General features: G+C 44.0%; 1 protein-coding gene across 3 annotated transcripts in view; it reads right to left on the minus strand.

Annotated features, from left to right (window-relative positions):
- Nucleotides 1-16,312, minus strand: part of TOM1L2 (target of myb1 like 2 membrane trafficking protein) — a 178,010-nt gene that overhangs the window by 64,116 nt on the left and 97,582 nt on the right. For all 3 annotated transcript variants that reach the window (XM_049776875.1, XM_049776874.1, XM_049776873.1), the window contains exon 4: nt 12,973-13,122. In XM_049776875.1, the coding sequence (XP_049632832.1) occupies nt 12,973-13,122 (150 nt within the window). The remainder of the gene's footprint in view (nt 1-12,972; nt 13,123-16,312) is intronic.

The following is a 16,312-nucleotide window of genomic DNA, read 5'->3' on the forward strand; positions in this document are numbered from 1 at the left end:
GCTTTGCTGAGATTTCTTGCATCTGTGTTCACTTCAATATTGGTCTTTAATTTTGTGAATGAAGTCCTTTTCTGGTTTTAATGTAAGAGTAATTTTGGCTTAAAAAATGTGTTTGAGGGCCGGGCGGTGGCGCTCGAGGTAAGGTGCCTGCCTTACCTGCGCTAGCCTAGGAGACGGACCGCGGTTCGATCCCCCGGCGTCCCATATGGTCCCCCAAGCCAGGAGCGACTTCTGAGCGCATAGCCAGGAGTAACCCCTGAGCGTCACCGGGTGTGGCCCAAAAACCAAAAAAAAAAAAAAAAAAATGTGTTTGAAAGTATTCTTTTACCTTCAAATTTTGGGAAGAGTTTGAGAAGATTAAGCATAAGTTTGTGTTTTGGGTTTTTTTTTTTTTTTTGGTTTTGGTTTTTGGGTCATACCCGGCAGCGCTCAGGGGTTACTCCTGGCTCTATGCTCAGAAATCGCTCCTGGCAGGCATGGGGACCATATAAGATGCTGGGATTCGAACCACCGTCTTTCTGCATGCAAGGCAATGCCTTACCTTCATGCTATCTCTCCGGCCCCCGGCATAAGATTTTTTTGAAGATTTGCTAGGACTTATAATTAAAGCCATCTGACTCTAAGCTTTGCTCTTTTAGAGATTATTTATTACTGTTTCAATTTCCACACTTGGGCTTAGCCTATTCAGGTGTTCTATTTCTTGCTGGTTCAGTCTCAAGAGGCTATTTTTTCTAAACATTCATTTCTTCCAGAGTATTAAAAATTTATTAGCATACAGTTATTCATAATAGTCTCTTATGACCCTTTGTATTTCTCTGGTAATCTTTGTGATTTCTCCTGTTGAATTTCTGGTTCTATTTCACTGATTTTTTCTTTGTAAGACTAGCAAAGACTTTGTTGACTTTGCTTATCTTTCCTTTCTAAGAAACAATTCTTGATTTCATTGATTTTTTTTGAAGGATATCATTTCCTTCCTTATTTGACTTTGTTCTGTTTTGTTTTGCTTTGGGGCCACGCTCAGTGGTTCCTTGGGCTACTCTGAGTTTGGTGCTCAAGGGCTGCACTTGATAGTGCTAGACTAGAGGGACCAAACAGGTTAAAGATTGAACCCAGGTGTTCTAAATGCAAAGCATATGCTCCATCCATTGAGCTAGCTCTCTGGCTCAGCTTTGCTCTTAGTTCTAAAGCTTTGCTTTAGTTCTATGCTTGCTTGAGGTTTTTTATTTGGAGGGGGTGAGAGGATTTGAACCTCCAAAGCTGTACTGAGAGGGCCCAGCTTTTGACAACACTTTTGACAATACTCAATCGTGTTGATTCTTCAGTGCTAGGACATGGCAATACAGTGTTGCTCAGGCCTAGTGGTGTTAGGGACTATCAGAACCACATGTGGAAGCACTTGGGGACCTCAAGGACTGTACCTGGAAGTATTCTAGAGATCATGTGATATTAAGGGTAGAATTTAGGGTCATAGGATGCAAGGTATGAACCCCTTGTCCCTAAACTATGTACCCAGAGTTTGTTTGAGTTCTTAATTCTTGTCATAGTCCTTTATCACTATTAACTTCACTGTAGCATAGCCTTTGTAATATGTCATAAGTTCTTATAACTGTGTCTTTGTTTCTTTTGTCTCCAAGTATTTTTTGTTTGTTTGTTTGATTAGGGGCTATACCTGGAGATGCTCAAGAGTTATTCCTGGCTCTGAACTCAGGAATTATTCCTGGAATCAAACCTGGGTTGGCCTCATACAAAGCAAGTGCCCTACCTGCTGTGCTATCTCCTCAGAACCAGGATTTCCTTTTATTAAGTAATAGGAATTCTTTTGGTATTTCTTTTTACTTTTTTTGGGGGGTGGCACACCTGGTGACGCTCAGTGTTTACTCATGGCTATGCTCTCAGAAATCACTCCTGGCTTGGGGACTGAAATGAGATCCGTCCTGGGTCAGCAGTGTGCAAAGCAAACACCCTATTACTGCGTTATCTCTTGGGCCCCATCTTTTGGTATTTCTTGCAAGACTTTTTTTGGGAGGGGGGTTGGGCCACACCTGGTGACGCTCAGGGGTTACTCCTGGCTATGCACTCAGAAATCACTCCTGGCTTGGTGGACCGTATGGGACACTGGGGATCAAACCCAGGTCTGTCCTGGGTCAACTGCGTGCAAGGCAAATGCCCTACAGCAGTGGTCAGCAACCTTTTTTTTCAACTGAGTCAAATCTCGCCAAAACCACGATTGAAATTTATTTTGAAAGTCACACAGGGCACACACTGACAGAGGCTAGGAGCAGAGTCCTGACTCCTGGAGCGGCCGCCCGGTACACAGAAGAGCCAAATTAAAAGTGTAAAGAGCCACATGTGGCTCGAGAGCCTCAGGTTGCCAACCACTGCACAGCTGTGCTATCGCTCCAGCCCCTGCAAGACATTTTTTTATGAATAATTTTTTTTTGTTTTTTTGTCACACCCTTCAGTGTTCAGGGGCTACTCCTGGCTCTATACTCAGAAATCGCTCCTGGCAGGCTCAGGGGACCATATAGGATGCCGGGATTCGAACCACCAACCTTCTGTATGCAAGGCAAACGCCTTACCTCCATGCTATCTCTCCTGCCCCTTTATCGATGATTAACTCCTTTAATTTTGCTAGTCTGAAAAGCTCTCTATCCTATTTTCAATTGAGTCTTTTTCAAATCTACCAGAATAAAATACTTTAGGTTAAAATTTCTTTCATTTCAGGGCTGAGAGATAGCTCAGGGAAGAACACATATCTAGCATACCCTATATCAATCCCAGAACCACATGGCCCACTTAAAGTATCACCAGGTGTGGTTCTGATGGTCTCCAAGAACTAAACTGTTAGGACCACACTGCCAAGCCAGGCCAATAGACTTCTGCATCTCTGCAGGACACATCCACACCTCATACCCATAACCCACTCACCTTTCTTTATAACCTAAACCGCATGGTCACATACACGGCCACAGGCTAGTTCTACTTTCATACTTTACACTACACATACTCCTACTCCTGTAGTGAATCCATAGACTTGGGGGTAGCTCGGATTGCCACCAAAGACTTTGTGGTATTAATAGTTCTATCCACCTATCCCACAGGAAAGCTTTCACAAAGGCAGTGATAGTAGTAAGAAATCATAGAATCTTAAATCATAATTAGAGGAAAGGGCCAACATGTCCTTGAAAGTAGCCCCATAATCCACAATGAATCTCAAAAATCATAAACAAGAAACAGCAAATATCACTGAGAAAGGACTGGCAGATAAGGAAAAGAGCAATATTCAACCTAATCCCTCAGAGAGCTCCCACAGGAGTGAACTACAAAGATTCATCCCCAGAGCACAGCAGCCACAATAGAAAAGTCACACAAAAGCCCACCAAGCTCAATAAGTGAATATACTAGCAAAAAAAGCTCTAGCAGTACCAACCAGCCCTATAGCTTCTCAAACAATGACTTTAGAGACACCATGAAGAGAAAGTCTAATGAGCTCAAGGGAAACAATGGTCCAGGTAGTCAATAGAGCACAAGAATGTAAGAGAACAAAAATAAGAAAACTACAATCAGAAGAGACAGAGCTAAAGAAATAAAGTGAAATAGAATAAGTGAAATAAAAAACTCAATGAAAGCCTCAGCAGTAGAAGAAAAAAAAATGGTGAGCTCCAAGATGAGAGGGAGGAAGCATCTAGAAAATAATAGAAGATAAAGAAAAGTCTGAAAAGTGAACAGTGCATGAAAGCACTGTCAAATTTTAAAAGACTATAAGGAACAGGGATGGTAGTTTCTTAGTAATCAAGAGATCAATATATCTAAAAGGATTCACACTTCTAAACATATGCACCCAATGATGGATCATCAAAATATTTTAAACCACTTCTTTTTTTTTTTAGTTTTTGGGTCACACCCGGCGATGCTCAGGGGTTATTCCTGGCTATCTGCTCAGAAATAGCTCCTGGCAGGCACGGGGGACCATATGGGACACCGGGATTCGAACCAACCACCTTTGGTCCTGGATTGGCTGCTTGCAAGGCAAATGCCGCTGTGCTATCTCTCCGGGCCCTAAACCACTTCTATTAGACATAGGAAGATAATAGTAGCAAGAGAATTTAATACTCTATTATGACTCCTGAGTAGATTAACAAGGCAAAAACTCAACAAGAAAACAATAGCCTTGAAGGAACAAATGGAAGAAATGAGGCTCACAGACATATATTGGGCCCCCATCCCCTCAAAAATTGAGTACATCACTTTCTCCAGTGCACAAGACATTCTCCAAGATGAGTCACATGTTGGGTCACAAAAAACAAAGTCAAGAAGATTAAGATAGTATCAACTATCTTCTCAGACCACAATGCTTTGAAAGTGGAAATTAAACAAAAATACATAAATAAAATTAAGATAAGGATTCCCAGGGCCGGAGAGATAGCATGGAGGTAAGGCGTTTGCCTTTCATGCAGAAGGTCAGTGGTTCGAATCCCGGCATCCCATATGGTCCCCTGAGCCTACCAGGAGCGATTTCTGAGCGTAGAGCCAGGAGTAACCCCTGAGCATTGCCGGGTGTGACCCAAAAACCAAAACAAAAAAAAAAAAGAAAAGGATTCCCTGAGTAATAAAAACCATTATAATAGTAAACATAAGAAAGAAAAAAGAACAGAAAAAGTAAGGGAGTAACAAATGGCCAAATACTATAGGAGTGTTAATCTACATAACTGAGCTTACTTGGTTGGGGGAACATGGGTGAAGGGAAGTGAGCATCTAATAGGATTATGATGTTGGGGCAATGAATGTATGAAAGTATCAATAGCAGTATTGTAAATCAAAGCATCTCAATAAAAATGAAAAGAAGGCTCCAGATAGTATAGCAGGTAAGAACTCTGAGCACTGATAGGTGTGGTTCAAAAACTGAGAAGAAAGAAAAGAAAAAGAAAAAGAAAAAGGAAAGGAAAGGAAAGGAAAGGAAAGGAAAGGAAAGGAAAGGAAAGGAAAGGAAAGGAAAGGAAAGGAAAGGAAAGGAAAGGAAAGGAAAGGAAAGGAAAGGAAAGGAAAGGAAAGGAAAGGAAAGAAGGAAGGAAGGAAGGAAGGAAGGAAGGAAGGAAGGAAGGAAGGAAGAAAGAAAGAAAGAAAGAAAGAAAGAAAGAAAGAAAGAAAGAAAGAAAGAAAGAAAGAAAGAAAGAAAGAAAGAAAGAAAGAAAGAAAGAAAGAGGGACTGGAGAGATAGCATGGAGTATGGTAAGGTGTTTGCCTTTCATGCAGAAGGTCATCGGTTCGAATCCTGGCGTCCCATATGGTCCCCAGAGCCTGCCAGGAGTGATTTCTGAACATAGAGCCAGGAATAACCCCTGAGCGATGCCGGGTGTGACCCAAAAACCAAAAAAGAGAGAGAGAGAGGAAGGAAGGAAGGAAGGAAGGAAGGAAGGAAGGAAGGAAGGAAGGAAGGAAGGAAGGAAGGAAGGAAGGAAGGAAGGGAGGGAGGGAGGGAGGGAGGGAGGGAGGGAGGGAGGGAGGGAGGGAGAGAGGGAGGGAGGGAGGGAGGGGGGAGGGAGGGAAGGAGGGAGGGAGGGAGGGAGGGAGGAAGGAAGGAAGGAAGGAAGGAAGGAAGAGGGACCGGAGAAATAGCATGGAGTATGGTAAGGTGTTTGCCTTTCATGCAGAAGGTCATCGGTTCGAATCCTGGCGTCCCATATGGTCCCCAGAGCCTGCCAGGAGTGATTTCTGAACATAGAGCCAGGAATAACCCCTGAGCGATGCCGGGTGTGACCCAAAAACCAAAAAAAAAAAAGAGAGAGAGAGAGGAAGGAAGGAAGGAAGGAAGGAAGGAAGGAAGGAAGGAAGGAAGGGAGGGAGGGATGGAGGGAGGGAGGGAGGGAGGGAGGGAGGGAGGGAGGGAGGGAGGGAGGGAGGGAGGGAGGGAGGGAGGGAGGGGGGAGGGAGGGAGGGAGGGAGGGAGGGAGGGAGGGAGGAAGGAAGGAAGGAAGGAAGGAAGGAAGGTAGGAAGGACGGAAGGAAGGAAGGAAGGAAGGAAGGAAGGAAGGAAGGAAGGAAGGAAGGAAGGAAGGAAGGAAGGAAGGAAGGAAGGAAGGAAGGAAGGATGGAAGGAAGGAAGGAAGAGGGACCGGAGAAATAGCATGGAGTATGGTAAGTTGTTTGCCTTTCATGCAGAAGGTCATCGGTTCGAATCCTGGCGTCCCATATGGTCCCCAGAGCCTGCCAGGAGTGATTTCTGAACATAGAGCCAGGAGTAACCCCTGAGTGATGCCGGGTGTGACCCAAAAACCAAAAAAAAAAAAAAAAAGAGAGAGAGGAAGGAAGGAAGGAAGGAAGGAAGGAAGGAAGGAAGGAAGGAAGGAAGGAAGGAAGGAAGGAAGGAAGGAAGGAAGGAAGGAAGGAAGGAAGAGAGAAAAGGAGTTTTTAGGTTATATCTGGTTATGCTCAGGGCTTACTCCTGGCAATGCATAGAGAGCTATATATAGGATGCCAGGGATCAAACCTGGGTCGGCTGCAAGCAAGGCAAGCACTCTATAGGCTGTGCTATTGCTTCAGTCCCAATTTAATTTTCTTTAGGTGATCTAAAGAAAATTCTTAGCATGTCTCCTTATTTTTACTTTACCATTTTAATTGAAACTTATCTTTAATTATAACATAGTCCATCTGTTTAAATTATTTTGTTTGGAACTCTTGAGCCTCTTATATCTGGATATTTATCTCTCTCCCCAAGTTAGAAAGTCTCAGCTTTTATTTCCTCAGACAAGGTTTCTACCTTTCTCTTTTTATTTTTTTCTTGGTGAATTTTGTCATTTTTGGGGTACAAGAAACAGCATTTAGCACATGCCACTCAGGGGAGTGTCCTTTTAATATTCCTGAGATCTTTTCATTTCTGGAACACCTCTGGTATGGATTGTTTATTTTACTGTTGTTATCCAATAAGGCTCGTGCACTTTTTTGTTTGTTCTTTACTGTTCTGATTCTCTAGACATCTGGTTCTTTTTAGAAATTATTGTTTTGGCGTATGTGTATTTTCCTTATAAAAATGGGAATAGGATAGCATTTTAATTATTCTACCATTTTGCCAAAACACCTCATGTTTTTTAATCTATAAGGATGGCATTTTCACATATTAAATTTAGAATATACCAAACAAGGGGCCGGAGAGATAGTACAGCGGCGTTTGCCTTGCAAGCAGCTGACCCAGGACCTAAGGTGGTTGGTTTGAATCCCGGCATCCCATATGGTCCCCTGTGCCTGCCAGGAGCTATTTCTGAGCAGATAGCCAGGAGTAACCCCTGAGCGCCACCAGGTGTGGCCTAAAAACATTAAAAAAAAAAAAAAAAGAATATACCAAAGTGAATACATATTGCTCACCAAAAGATATATGCTAGATGCTCATAACATTTTTCATAACAGCCCCCAACTGAAAAAAAAAACCAAGTGATACCAATAGTGGGAGATACAAACTGAAATTCATTAATCAGTAGGATGGCACAGCCATGTAAACAATGAGATCAAAACCATTATGATAACACCCAATGTTGGGCACATGGCCCACACATGTAACAGGGCAGACATAAGAGTGGGCTACAGCTGGAGTTCATGCAGACCAAGTTCCAGAGCAGGAAGAATCCATTTGTGCATCTCTGCTATGAGAAATCAGTGAGATGACCATCCCAGAGGGCTCTTTTTGTCTCTGCAATGCTGGGGATTGAACAGAGATCATCTGCATGCAAAGCAAGTAACTACTTCCTGTACTCTAGTATCCCAATATTTTACTTTATTTGTTTTGGTTTTTGGGCCACTCTTGGTGATGCTGAGGAGTTAACTCCTGGCTCTGTACTCAGGAATGATTCCTGGCAGTGGTCCATGAGATACAGAAGATTGGACCCAGGTCAGCCATGAGCTAGGCAAACCCCCTACCTGCTGTACTATCACTCTGGCTCATCAATTCTAATATTTTAAAGTATAATTTCCTAGTATATATTATGATTTAGAAAAGGAAAAGTTAGGACCAGAGAGACAGTAGAGTGTTAAGATATTTGCATTGCATCCCACCCAACCTTGATTCCAATCCCTGGCACCACAAATGGTCCTCTGAGCTCTACCAGTAGAGCACAAAGTCAGGATTAGCCCCTCAGCACCACCAGCTACAACCCAAAAATCCCTCAAAATATGTTAAAGAAAAACAAACGAAAGAAAAGTCTGGGAATCTTATTTACTCTTATGGTTAACTCCATGACAGAGGTTGAGCTATGAACTGCCTGCTTTTCTGTTTGTTGGGAGAAAAATTGAAAGTTTTTCAGGAAAGGTTTGAAATATGGAGAGGAAGAAATCCATTGAAGTGAATCATGAAACCTGAAATTACCCTTTGTTAAAGTGGCTATTTCACAGCTGCCCAGACATAGCCTTAGAAGCCTCTAGGAGCTGCACACATGCTGCCCTGCCAGTAGAAGGAGCCCTGGAAACAGGGTGCAGAGTACGGTACTTGCTAGCAGGCTGAGTTCAAAGGCTGAGCATGCGGGGTGCAAGAAGGCAGAAATACTCTCCTCCAACTTACAGACAAGGAGGACAGAACAGCTGCCATGGCTACACAGCAGGGTGGAGGCAACTCCATGGAATCCCATGGAAATGCTTCAAAGACTAGCACAAAGTGTAAGACTGGCACCCCTGGAAAGAACCAGTCCCACAGCCAGTGCAAAAGGTGCCCTGTGTTCCTCATATACCCCAAAGGCCTGTTCACAAGATGTGCTCCTTCTATGCCAGCTCCAGAGAGACTTCACCTGTAGTCACTGTGAGCTTGCGTAAGGAGTTCAGGCTGTGGTGCCTCACCTTTTATGATAAAACATTTCACATTCTTTTTGTTTGTTCCATACCTGGCTTACTCCTGGCTCTGTGCTCTGGGAACACTCCTGGCGGTATTTGGAGGACCATATGGCATGTAAGGGATAGAACTAAAGTCAGCCTTATGTAAGGCAAATGCCCTATGTGCTGTGTTATTGCTTTGACCCCCAACAGTTTGCATTCTTCTCTCTCTCTCTCTCTCTCTTTTTTTTTTTTTTTGCAGGGGTGGGGGTGGGGGTGTCACAACCAGCGGTGCTCAGAGGTATTCCTGGCTCTGCACTCAGAAACTGCTCCTGGCAGGCTTGGGGGACCATATAGGATGATGGGATTCAAATCACCATCAGTCCTGGGTCTGCTTCATGCAAGGCAAACATCCTATCTCTGTGCTATCTCTCTGGCCCCTTTGTTATCCCTCCCCCAACTTCCTGTCTATCTTACCTGATGGTCAGACCAGCCCACATCTGGGAGGGGTCTATGATTGGTAATGAAGGGGTTGCCTCAGGGGTGAGGAGACACTCAGCAAGAAAGACAATGCAGGATGGAGAGATGAGAGACAGGATAGGTGCAGGAACTGGAAAGAGGCAGCTTAGCTTAGAAGCCACGTGTTTTTCTTTGATTCTGGAGGTCAGCTCTTGCCAGGTATGGGGTTTGGGGAGGCCCCATGCCGGAGGCCTTCTCCCTAGCCTGGGGAGAGCTGGGAGGCTTGGCAGGCCCCCAGCCGTGCCCCTCTTTTTTCCCCTGGACTCCAGCCCCCCCTGGGTGCTGGCTCAGATGGCCAGAAGTGGGTTCAGGTGAATTCTTAGGGGTCCTCAGGCTTCCCTCCTCCTTCCGTACTCCAGGGGGGAGGTGCATGGGGAGGAGGGCGGGCAGATATCTGGCTTCCGGTTTCCCCTTTGATTTTGAAGGCCAGCTCTTCTCAGGTATGGCGTTTGGGAGTCCCCATGCTGGAGGACTTCTTCCTAGCCTGAGGAGAGCTGGGATGCTTGGCAGGCCCCCTTCCCTCCCTCTCTTTTTCCCCTAGACTCCAGGCCTTCCCTGGGCGCCTGTCCAGGTGGGCTCTATAAGGGTCATCAGGCTTTCCCCCACCTCTCCCTACAGTAATGAAAATGCGCTTTGGGAGGAGGGCAGGTCGTTCTAGCACTGATTTATGTTGGGACAGTCACTGGAAATTTTTTCTCCTTGGTCTCCTATTGATAGTATTGTATGCATATAGTTTATATATTGCATAATATCCATCTTGTATTGTGACCTTGATACTACCCTTACAAAGCTCATTTCTAATCTTTTACTGCCTCAGTCCCAATCCTTATTTCCCCCCATCTTCCCATGTAGGTGCAGCTCATGACATGAAGCTCACCACATAGAGTGATGAGTGCAGTTAAATAACTACACTGAAAACTATCATAACAATGTGAATGAATGAGGGAAATAGAAAGCCTGTCTTGAGTGCAGGTGTGGGTGGGGTGGGGAAGAGGGAGATCTGGGAAATTGGTGGTGGGAATCTTGCACTGGTGAAGGGGGGGGTGTTCTGTACATGACTGTTATCATACAACTACAATCATATTTGTAATCACAGTGTTTAAATAAAGATAATTAAAAAAAAAAAAAGAAGCCACATGTGGTGGTTAGGCTTCAAGTCTCCTGAAATCTACTGATTGCCTGTGGGTTATTTCTTCGCTGTCACCAGATACCTACCCTCTAGGCTAGAGGGGCTGCAGGCATGATCCACCCATCCACCTTCCACCATCAAGGACCTTATGATTAATATTTAAGACAACACCCCTTCTCTCTCTTTTTTTTTTTTTTTTGTTTTCGGGTCACACCCAGTGGCACTTAGGGGTTACTCCTGGCTTTGCACTCAGAAATAACTCCTGTCAGGCCTGTGGACCATATGGGATGCTGGGATTCAAACACCACGTTCTGTCCTGGATCAGCTACATGCAAGGCAGATGCCCTACCGCTATACTATCTTTCTGGCCCCCCCAACAGTTGACATTCTTGATATCAATTATTGGAGGTGTTAAGGCAGGGGTGTAGACTGGAGAAGGGAATTGTAAGGGTAGAGGGAAGTGAGGGAAGGGCAGGTGTGAAGTGGTGAGCCCCTTTGCACTGATTATGAGCATGTGTATGTGTGTGTGTGTGTGTGTGTGTGTGTGTGTGTGTGTGTGTGTGTGTGTGTGTGTGTGTGTGTGAGGGGGGGTGGGAAGATAGAAGCTGAAGGGAATAGAGTAGGAGGCATGGGTGGATGTTACATTATCACCCATACTCCTTACCTTTCTCAGACCTTAACTGAACTATGCCCATTTATTCATTAAGAAGACAGCAAAGCATTGAAATCTGTTTCACAATCAATTCTTGTAGACAGACCCTGGGGATGTCACGTTGCTGAGCTCTCAGGGAACTCAGAGTGAGGCAAATGATAGAAATGTTAGTATAGTATCTGAAAGCCACAAAGAGATGAAGAAGCAAAAATGTGTGATTTAACTCAGATAGTGTGGAACCTCTGAGGCAATATAAGTGATTGAGTTCTCCTCATCCCTAAGAGCTGGATAGAGGACACAACAGAATAAACCAGAGCCAATGGATGCTCAGGCCACATCCATTCTCCTCTCCATTGCCACCTAGATCTCCCTTGGGCTCATCCCTTATCAGGCATCACTATCATCTGTTATCATTTTGTAGCTCCCTAGTTCACTTTCCCCTCTCCATTGGATTCCTGCGGCTCCTAATCTTTCCTCTTTCATGGCAAATAAATCACTTGATTTTGTATGTGTTCATTGACATATCAAAACCATTACCAGGACCTTCTGTCTAAAATCCAGATCTGACTGAATATTCCAACTCACAATCATTCAGCAATTCCCCACAGCCTCTGGGACGAAGCATAAATAACCATCTGTGGCCCACAGTGCCTGACCATTCTCTGACCTCCTCTCCAATCCCTTTCCCCTAGCCTCACAGGAGCTGTATTATACTCTTTCTCTGCAAAAAGGTTTAAAATGGCTTTTATTTAAAGGATTCAGTTTAATTCCTCTTCTCTTGAGGCTGGGTCTGGTGACTAGGTAGAAATGATGAAAAAGACCATGTGTTGACTTCTAAGATCAAGTCTTAAAAGTTGCACAATTTATTCCTTATCCTCTTTTGGATCACTTACTATCGGGAAACCCGTGTCATGAAGACACATCTATCCACATGACTAGAAAGTCAAGCCTCCTCCCTACAGGAATGAATTGATGTCTCCTACAAATAGTTAGGTGGGATCAGCTTGGAAGTGCTTTTCAGCTCCATTTGAACCTTCAGCTGAGGTAACCCTGGACAGCATCTTGATGGCAATCCCAGAGAGCTGAAATGCCAACCACCCAGCTAAAGTACTCCTAACCTGGGCCCGGAGAGATAGCACAGCAGCATTTACCTTTCAAGCAGCCGATCCAGACCAAAGGTGGTTGGTTCGAATCCCGGTGTCCCATATGATCCCTCGTGCCTGCCAGGAGCTATTTCTGAGCAGACAGCCAGGAGTAACCCCTGAGCATCACCGGGTGTGGCCCAAAAACCAAAAAAAAAAAGTTCTCCTGACCCATAGAAACTGATAGAATAAATAATAGTTGCTTTAAGTTGATAAATTTTGGGCTTAGCCGTACAATTAATTATAATGAAGTTAATAATGAATATATCCCAAATATATCAGCTACTCTCTTGGCTACTTCTGTATATTTACAAAGGCTGTTTTCTTTGCACTTACACCTTACCAAGGTTCTATCATTCATCAAGGTCCACAGAAATGTTACTTTCCCAGTAAATCATGCTTAACCCTATTTCCTCCTACTCTACCCTATCTTCCCTGGGACTGACTCTAAAGTATAATGCATGGTTCTAAGAAGGCTCTAAGAAGGCCTCTAAAGGCCTTGTGGGCAGCAGAGGACCAATCATCAGACAGTATCAGTAAGGTATCTGCCAACTGGCTGGACAGCCACTGCTTGCATAGGTTTTCATCTGGTAGGCTGTGTATACAGAAAACATTTTGCAGCAGATATTTATATCCAGATGGCCACTTTTTTCTCCAAATGATGGGAAAACATGAAGACTTGCTGATAAGAAAACCCACATATTGCATCCCAACACATTGGACAAGGAGAGCAGCCCTACCTGGATCAGAGCAAGGACTTTGTCTTGTACAATAGTAGGAGGATTATTTTTGGGAGAAATAATCTTGACTAGGACACTGTCTATGAAGTCTCGATTGGCCACAAGGATGTGAAAGCGGTGGCCACAGTTCTTCACACACGTTTCCAGCACCTGTTAGAGAAGAAAAAGAGAGTTGTCACGACCAAGATAACTAAAGAGAACTGGGAACCAAGAAAGGCAACTGGGTTCTTCTCTCCCCTCCTTCTCCCTGACAGTCCTTCTGACATGTCTGCCCCTGGAGCCCAACCTATATGGCACAGGCAGCAGTCAGACTTGGGGGTGGGTGAAAGCATGAAGGCCATCCTTTGCAGACTAAATTCTTCTGTCCCTGAACAATAATTAGGCAATTAGCTGGTAATTGAAGCACCGGTTTCACTTAAGAAGGATACTGGGGTCAAAATGACTAAGCAGTCTCTGAAAATTAGTCTTTTTAAATTTAATAATATCTTTATTTAAGCACTATGATTATAAACATGTTTGTAATTGGGTTTTAGTCATAAAAAGAACACTCCCCTTCACCAATGCAACCTTCCCACCATCAATGCCCTCCATATCCCCCCTCCCCACTTCCCCTGCCTGTATTTGAGGCAGGCATTCTATTTCTTTCACTCACTACCATTTTCATGATAGTTGTTAGTGTAGTTATTTCTCTAACTGCACTCTCAACTCTTTGTGGTAAGCTTCATATCATGGGCTGGTCCTTCCACCCCTCGTATCTATTGTCTCTGGGTAGTATTACAATACAATACTCTTTTTGAAAATTAGTTTTTTTTTTTAACATTTCTCCAGGTCTCTGGGTATGAAGTATTAGTCAGTAGGACACAGATTCAGCCACAAGCCAAGGCTGCAGCAAGAATCTGTGAGTTATTTGTCCTTGTATGTGAGGAAGCAAAAACACACATTGCCCCACAGTCCTGCTTCTGCAAATAAAATTGGTGATGACAAAGGGTTTCTTTCTCAGCCTTGATTGCAAGCCTCAGCTACCAGTTAGCTTTAAGGTCCATGTCCAGTTTAATCTTCCTGCTCCTCTGTAGTGTGGAAAAATGAATTACAAATGTCTAAATGCTCAGCTATGCACAGGTGTGTGTGAGCACACATGCATGTGTGGGAATATATTCTGATTAGTGTGGGTTTTGAGCCAAACCTCCACCTCATTTGTAAAGCAAGTAGGTGAGTGCTCCCTGTAGCACTATAGAAGAGATTAGAGAAAATATGATTGGAGTACCTAGTACTAGCCCCTGAATGGAGAAGGGACTACGAAGGAAGGGGATAATGGTGTGGTTAATATTCAGAACACATTTTTGTGCATACTTGATTAATGAGACAGTTTCTCAGTCCCCACAGGCTAGGTGAGAGGGTCCTAGGAATTTACAGATACCACCTGGAAGTTCCCTCTAGTCTTGAATCAGCTCTCTGAATTCTTCACCTCTCTGTAAATCAGCCCAAACAATTACTTCATCCTTTCCATATTATTACCCCACTTCCCAACAGCATAGGTAACTAGTGGGGAATGACTCCTACCAAAGACATCATTGGAACAGGATATTTCAGATGACTTCAGTTATCCTCACTTGCCCAAAAGAATATGCCCATTGGGGCCGGAGAGATAGCATAGAGGAAAGGCATTTGCGCATTTGCCTTGCATGCAGAAGGTCAGTGGTTAGAATCCCGACACCCCATATGGTTCCCTGAGCCTGTCAGGAGGGATTTCTGAGCATAGAGCCAGGAGTAACCCCTGAGCACTGCTGGGTGTGACCCAAAAACCACACACACACACACACACACACACACACACACACACACACACACACACAAAGAATATGCCCATGGGCCACACACACACACCTATCTCTCAGGGCTGGTTCCTATAGTACACACACCTTGAAATAGCAGGGAAAGAGAGAAGTTCACAGCCTGATTATTAACAGAATATGGACTAAATGCCAGAAACTGTGAGGGATCCTGCTAGAGCCCTAGAAACCAGGCAGTGAGCTGTTGCATTCAAGGCTTATGGCAGAAATAAGGACTTATGGCCCGGAGAGATAGTACAGCGGTGTTTGCCTTGCAAGCAGCCGATCCAGGACCAAAGGTGGTTGGTTCGAATCCCGGTGTCCCATATGGTCCCCCCATGCCTGCCAGGAATTATTTCTGAGCAGACAGCCAGGAGTAACCCCTGAGCACTGCCGGGTGTGACCCAAAAACCAAAAACCAAAAAAAAAAAAAAAAAGAAAAGAAATAAGGACTTATGTTATAAGGAGTAGGTAGGAATGAGAAGAGCAGGAGCAAAGAAGGCAACATTAAAAGCACATTAGAGGGGCTGGAGAGATAGCGGGTAGGGCATTTGCCTTTCACATGGCTGACCCAGCTTGGGTCATATGATATGGACATATCATATGGTTCCCCAAGCACTGTCAGGAATAATTCCTGACTGCAGAGTGAGGATTTACCTCTGAGCATTGTGGGATGTAGAAAAAAAAAAAAAAAAGCAGCACATTAGAGAAAGAGCAGTAAGGGCCTTGGTGCTCTCTCTGTTTGGATGACGGTAGTTGACTGGGAAGCACTTCTGCTTTCTTGGACAGTAGCCATTAGATTAGAGACTATCTGTCCTAACCTAGTCTATGGAGCTAAAAACAGGCTGGGAAATACCCTGTGGTAGATGTCACAAAGTATCACCAAAGTCAAGAACAGAAAATACAAGAATTACATGTGATGCACCTCTTTGGTGGAAAGCCACAAAAGGCCTAGGAGGGCTCTAATGTTCACTTCAGGCTACTCTGCCTAAAAGGGCACTGGCAAATTTGTTTCTATATACTGCAGAATTAAACCTCATTTGCTCAAACTAGATTAATTATGCACAGGAAGTTTTTGAAATAGCTTACAAGTAAAAATGTGCCTCTTTTATTTGTAAGCAATCAGAAATAGATATTTTGTTTTTGTTTGGGGGGGTCACACTCAGCAGTACTCAGGGCTTACTCCTGACTCTGCTCAGTACTGGAGTTCAAATTCAGGTCAGTTGCATAAAAGACAAAGGCACTATACTCTGTACTATTTCATTCAAGCCCAGAAATAGATATTTTCTGTAGTTTGTTTCTGTTTTGGGGCCACCCCTGCCAGTGCTCAGGGCTTACTCCTAGCTCTGCACTCAGAAATCACCTTTGGCGGTGCTTAGGGGACATTAGGGGTGTTATGCATTGATCCTAAGTCAACCAACATGCAAGGCAAGGGCTTTACTCTCTGTAATTTCTTTCTAGTCCCAGAAAGATATATATATATATATATATATATATATATATATATATAT

This window comes from Suncus etruscus, chromosome 7 (assembly GCF_024139225.1).
Source record: "Suncus etruscus isolate mSunEtr1 chromosome 7, mSunEtr1.pri.cur, whole genome shotgun sequence".
Classification (NCBI taxonomy): domain Eukaryota; kingdom Metazoa; phylum Chordata; class Mammalia; order Eulipotyphla; family Soricidae; genus Suncus; species Suncus etruscus.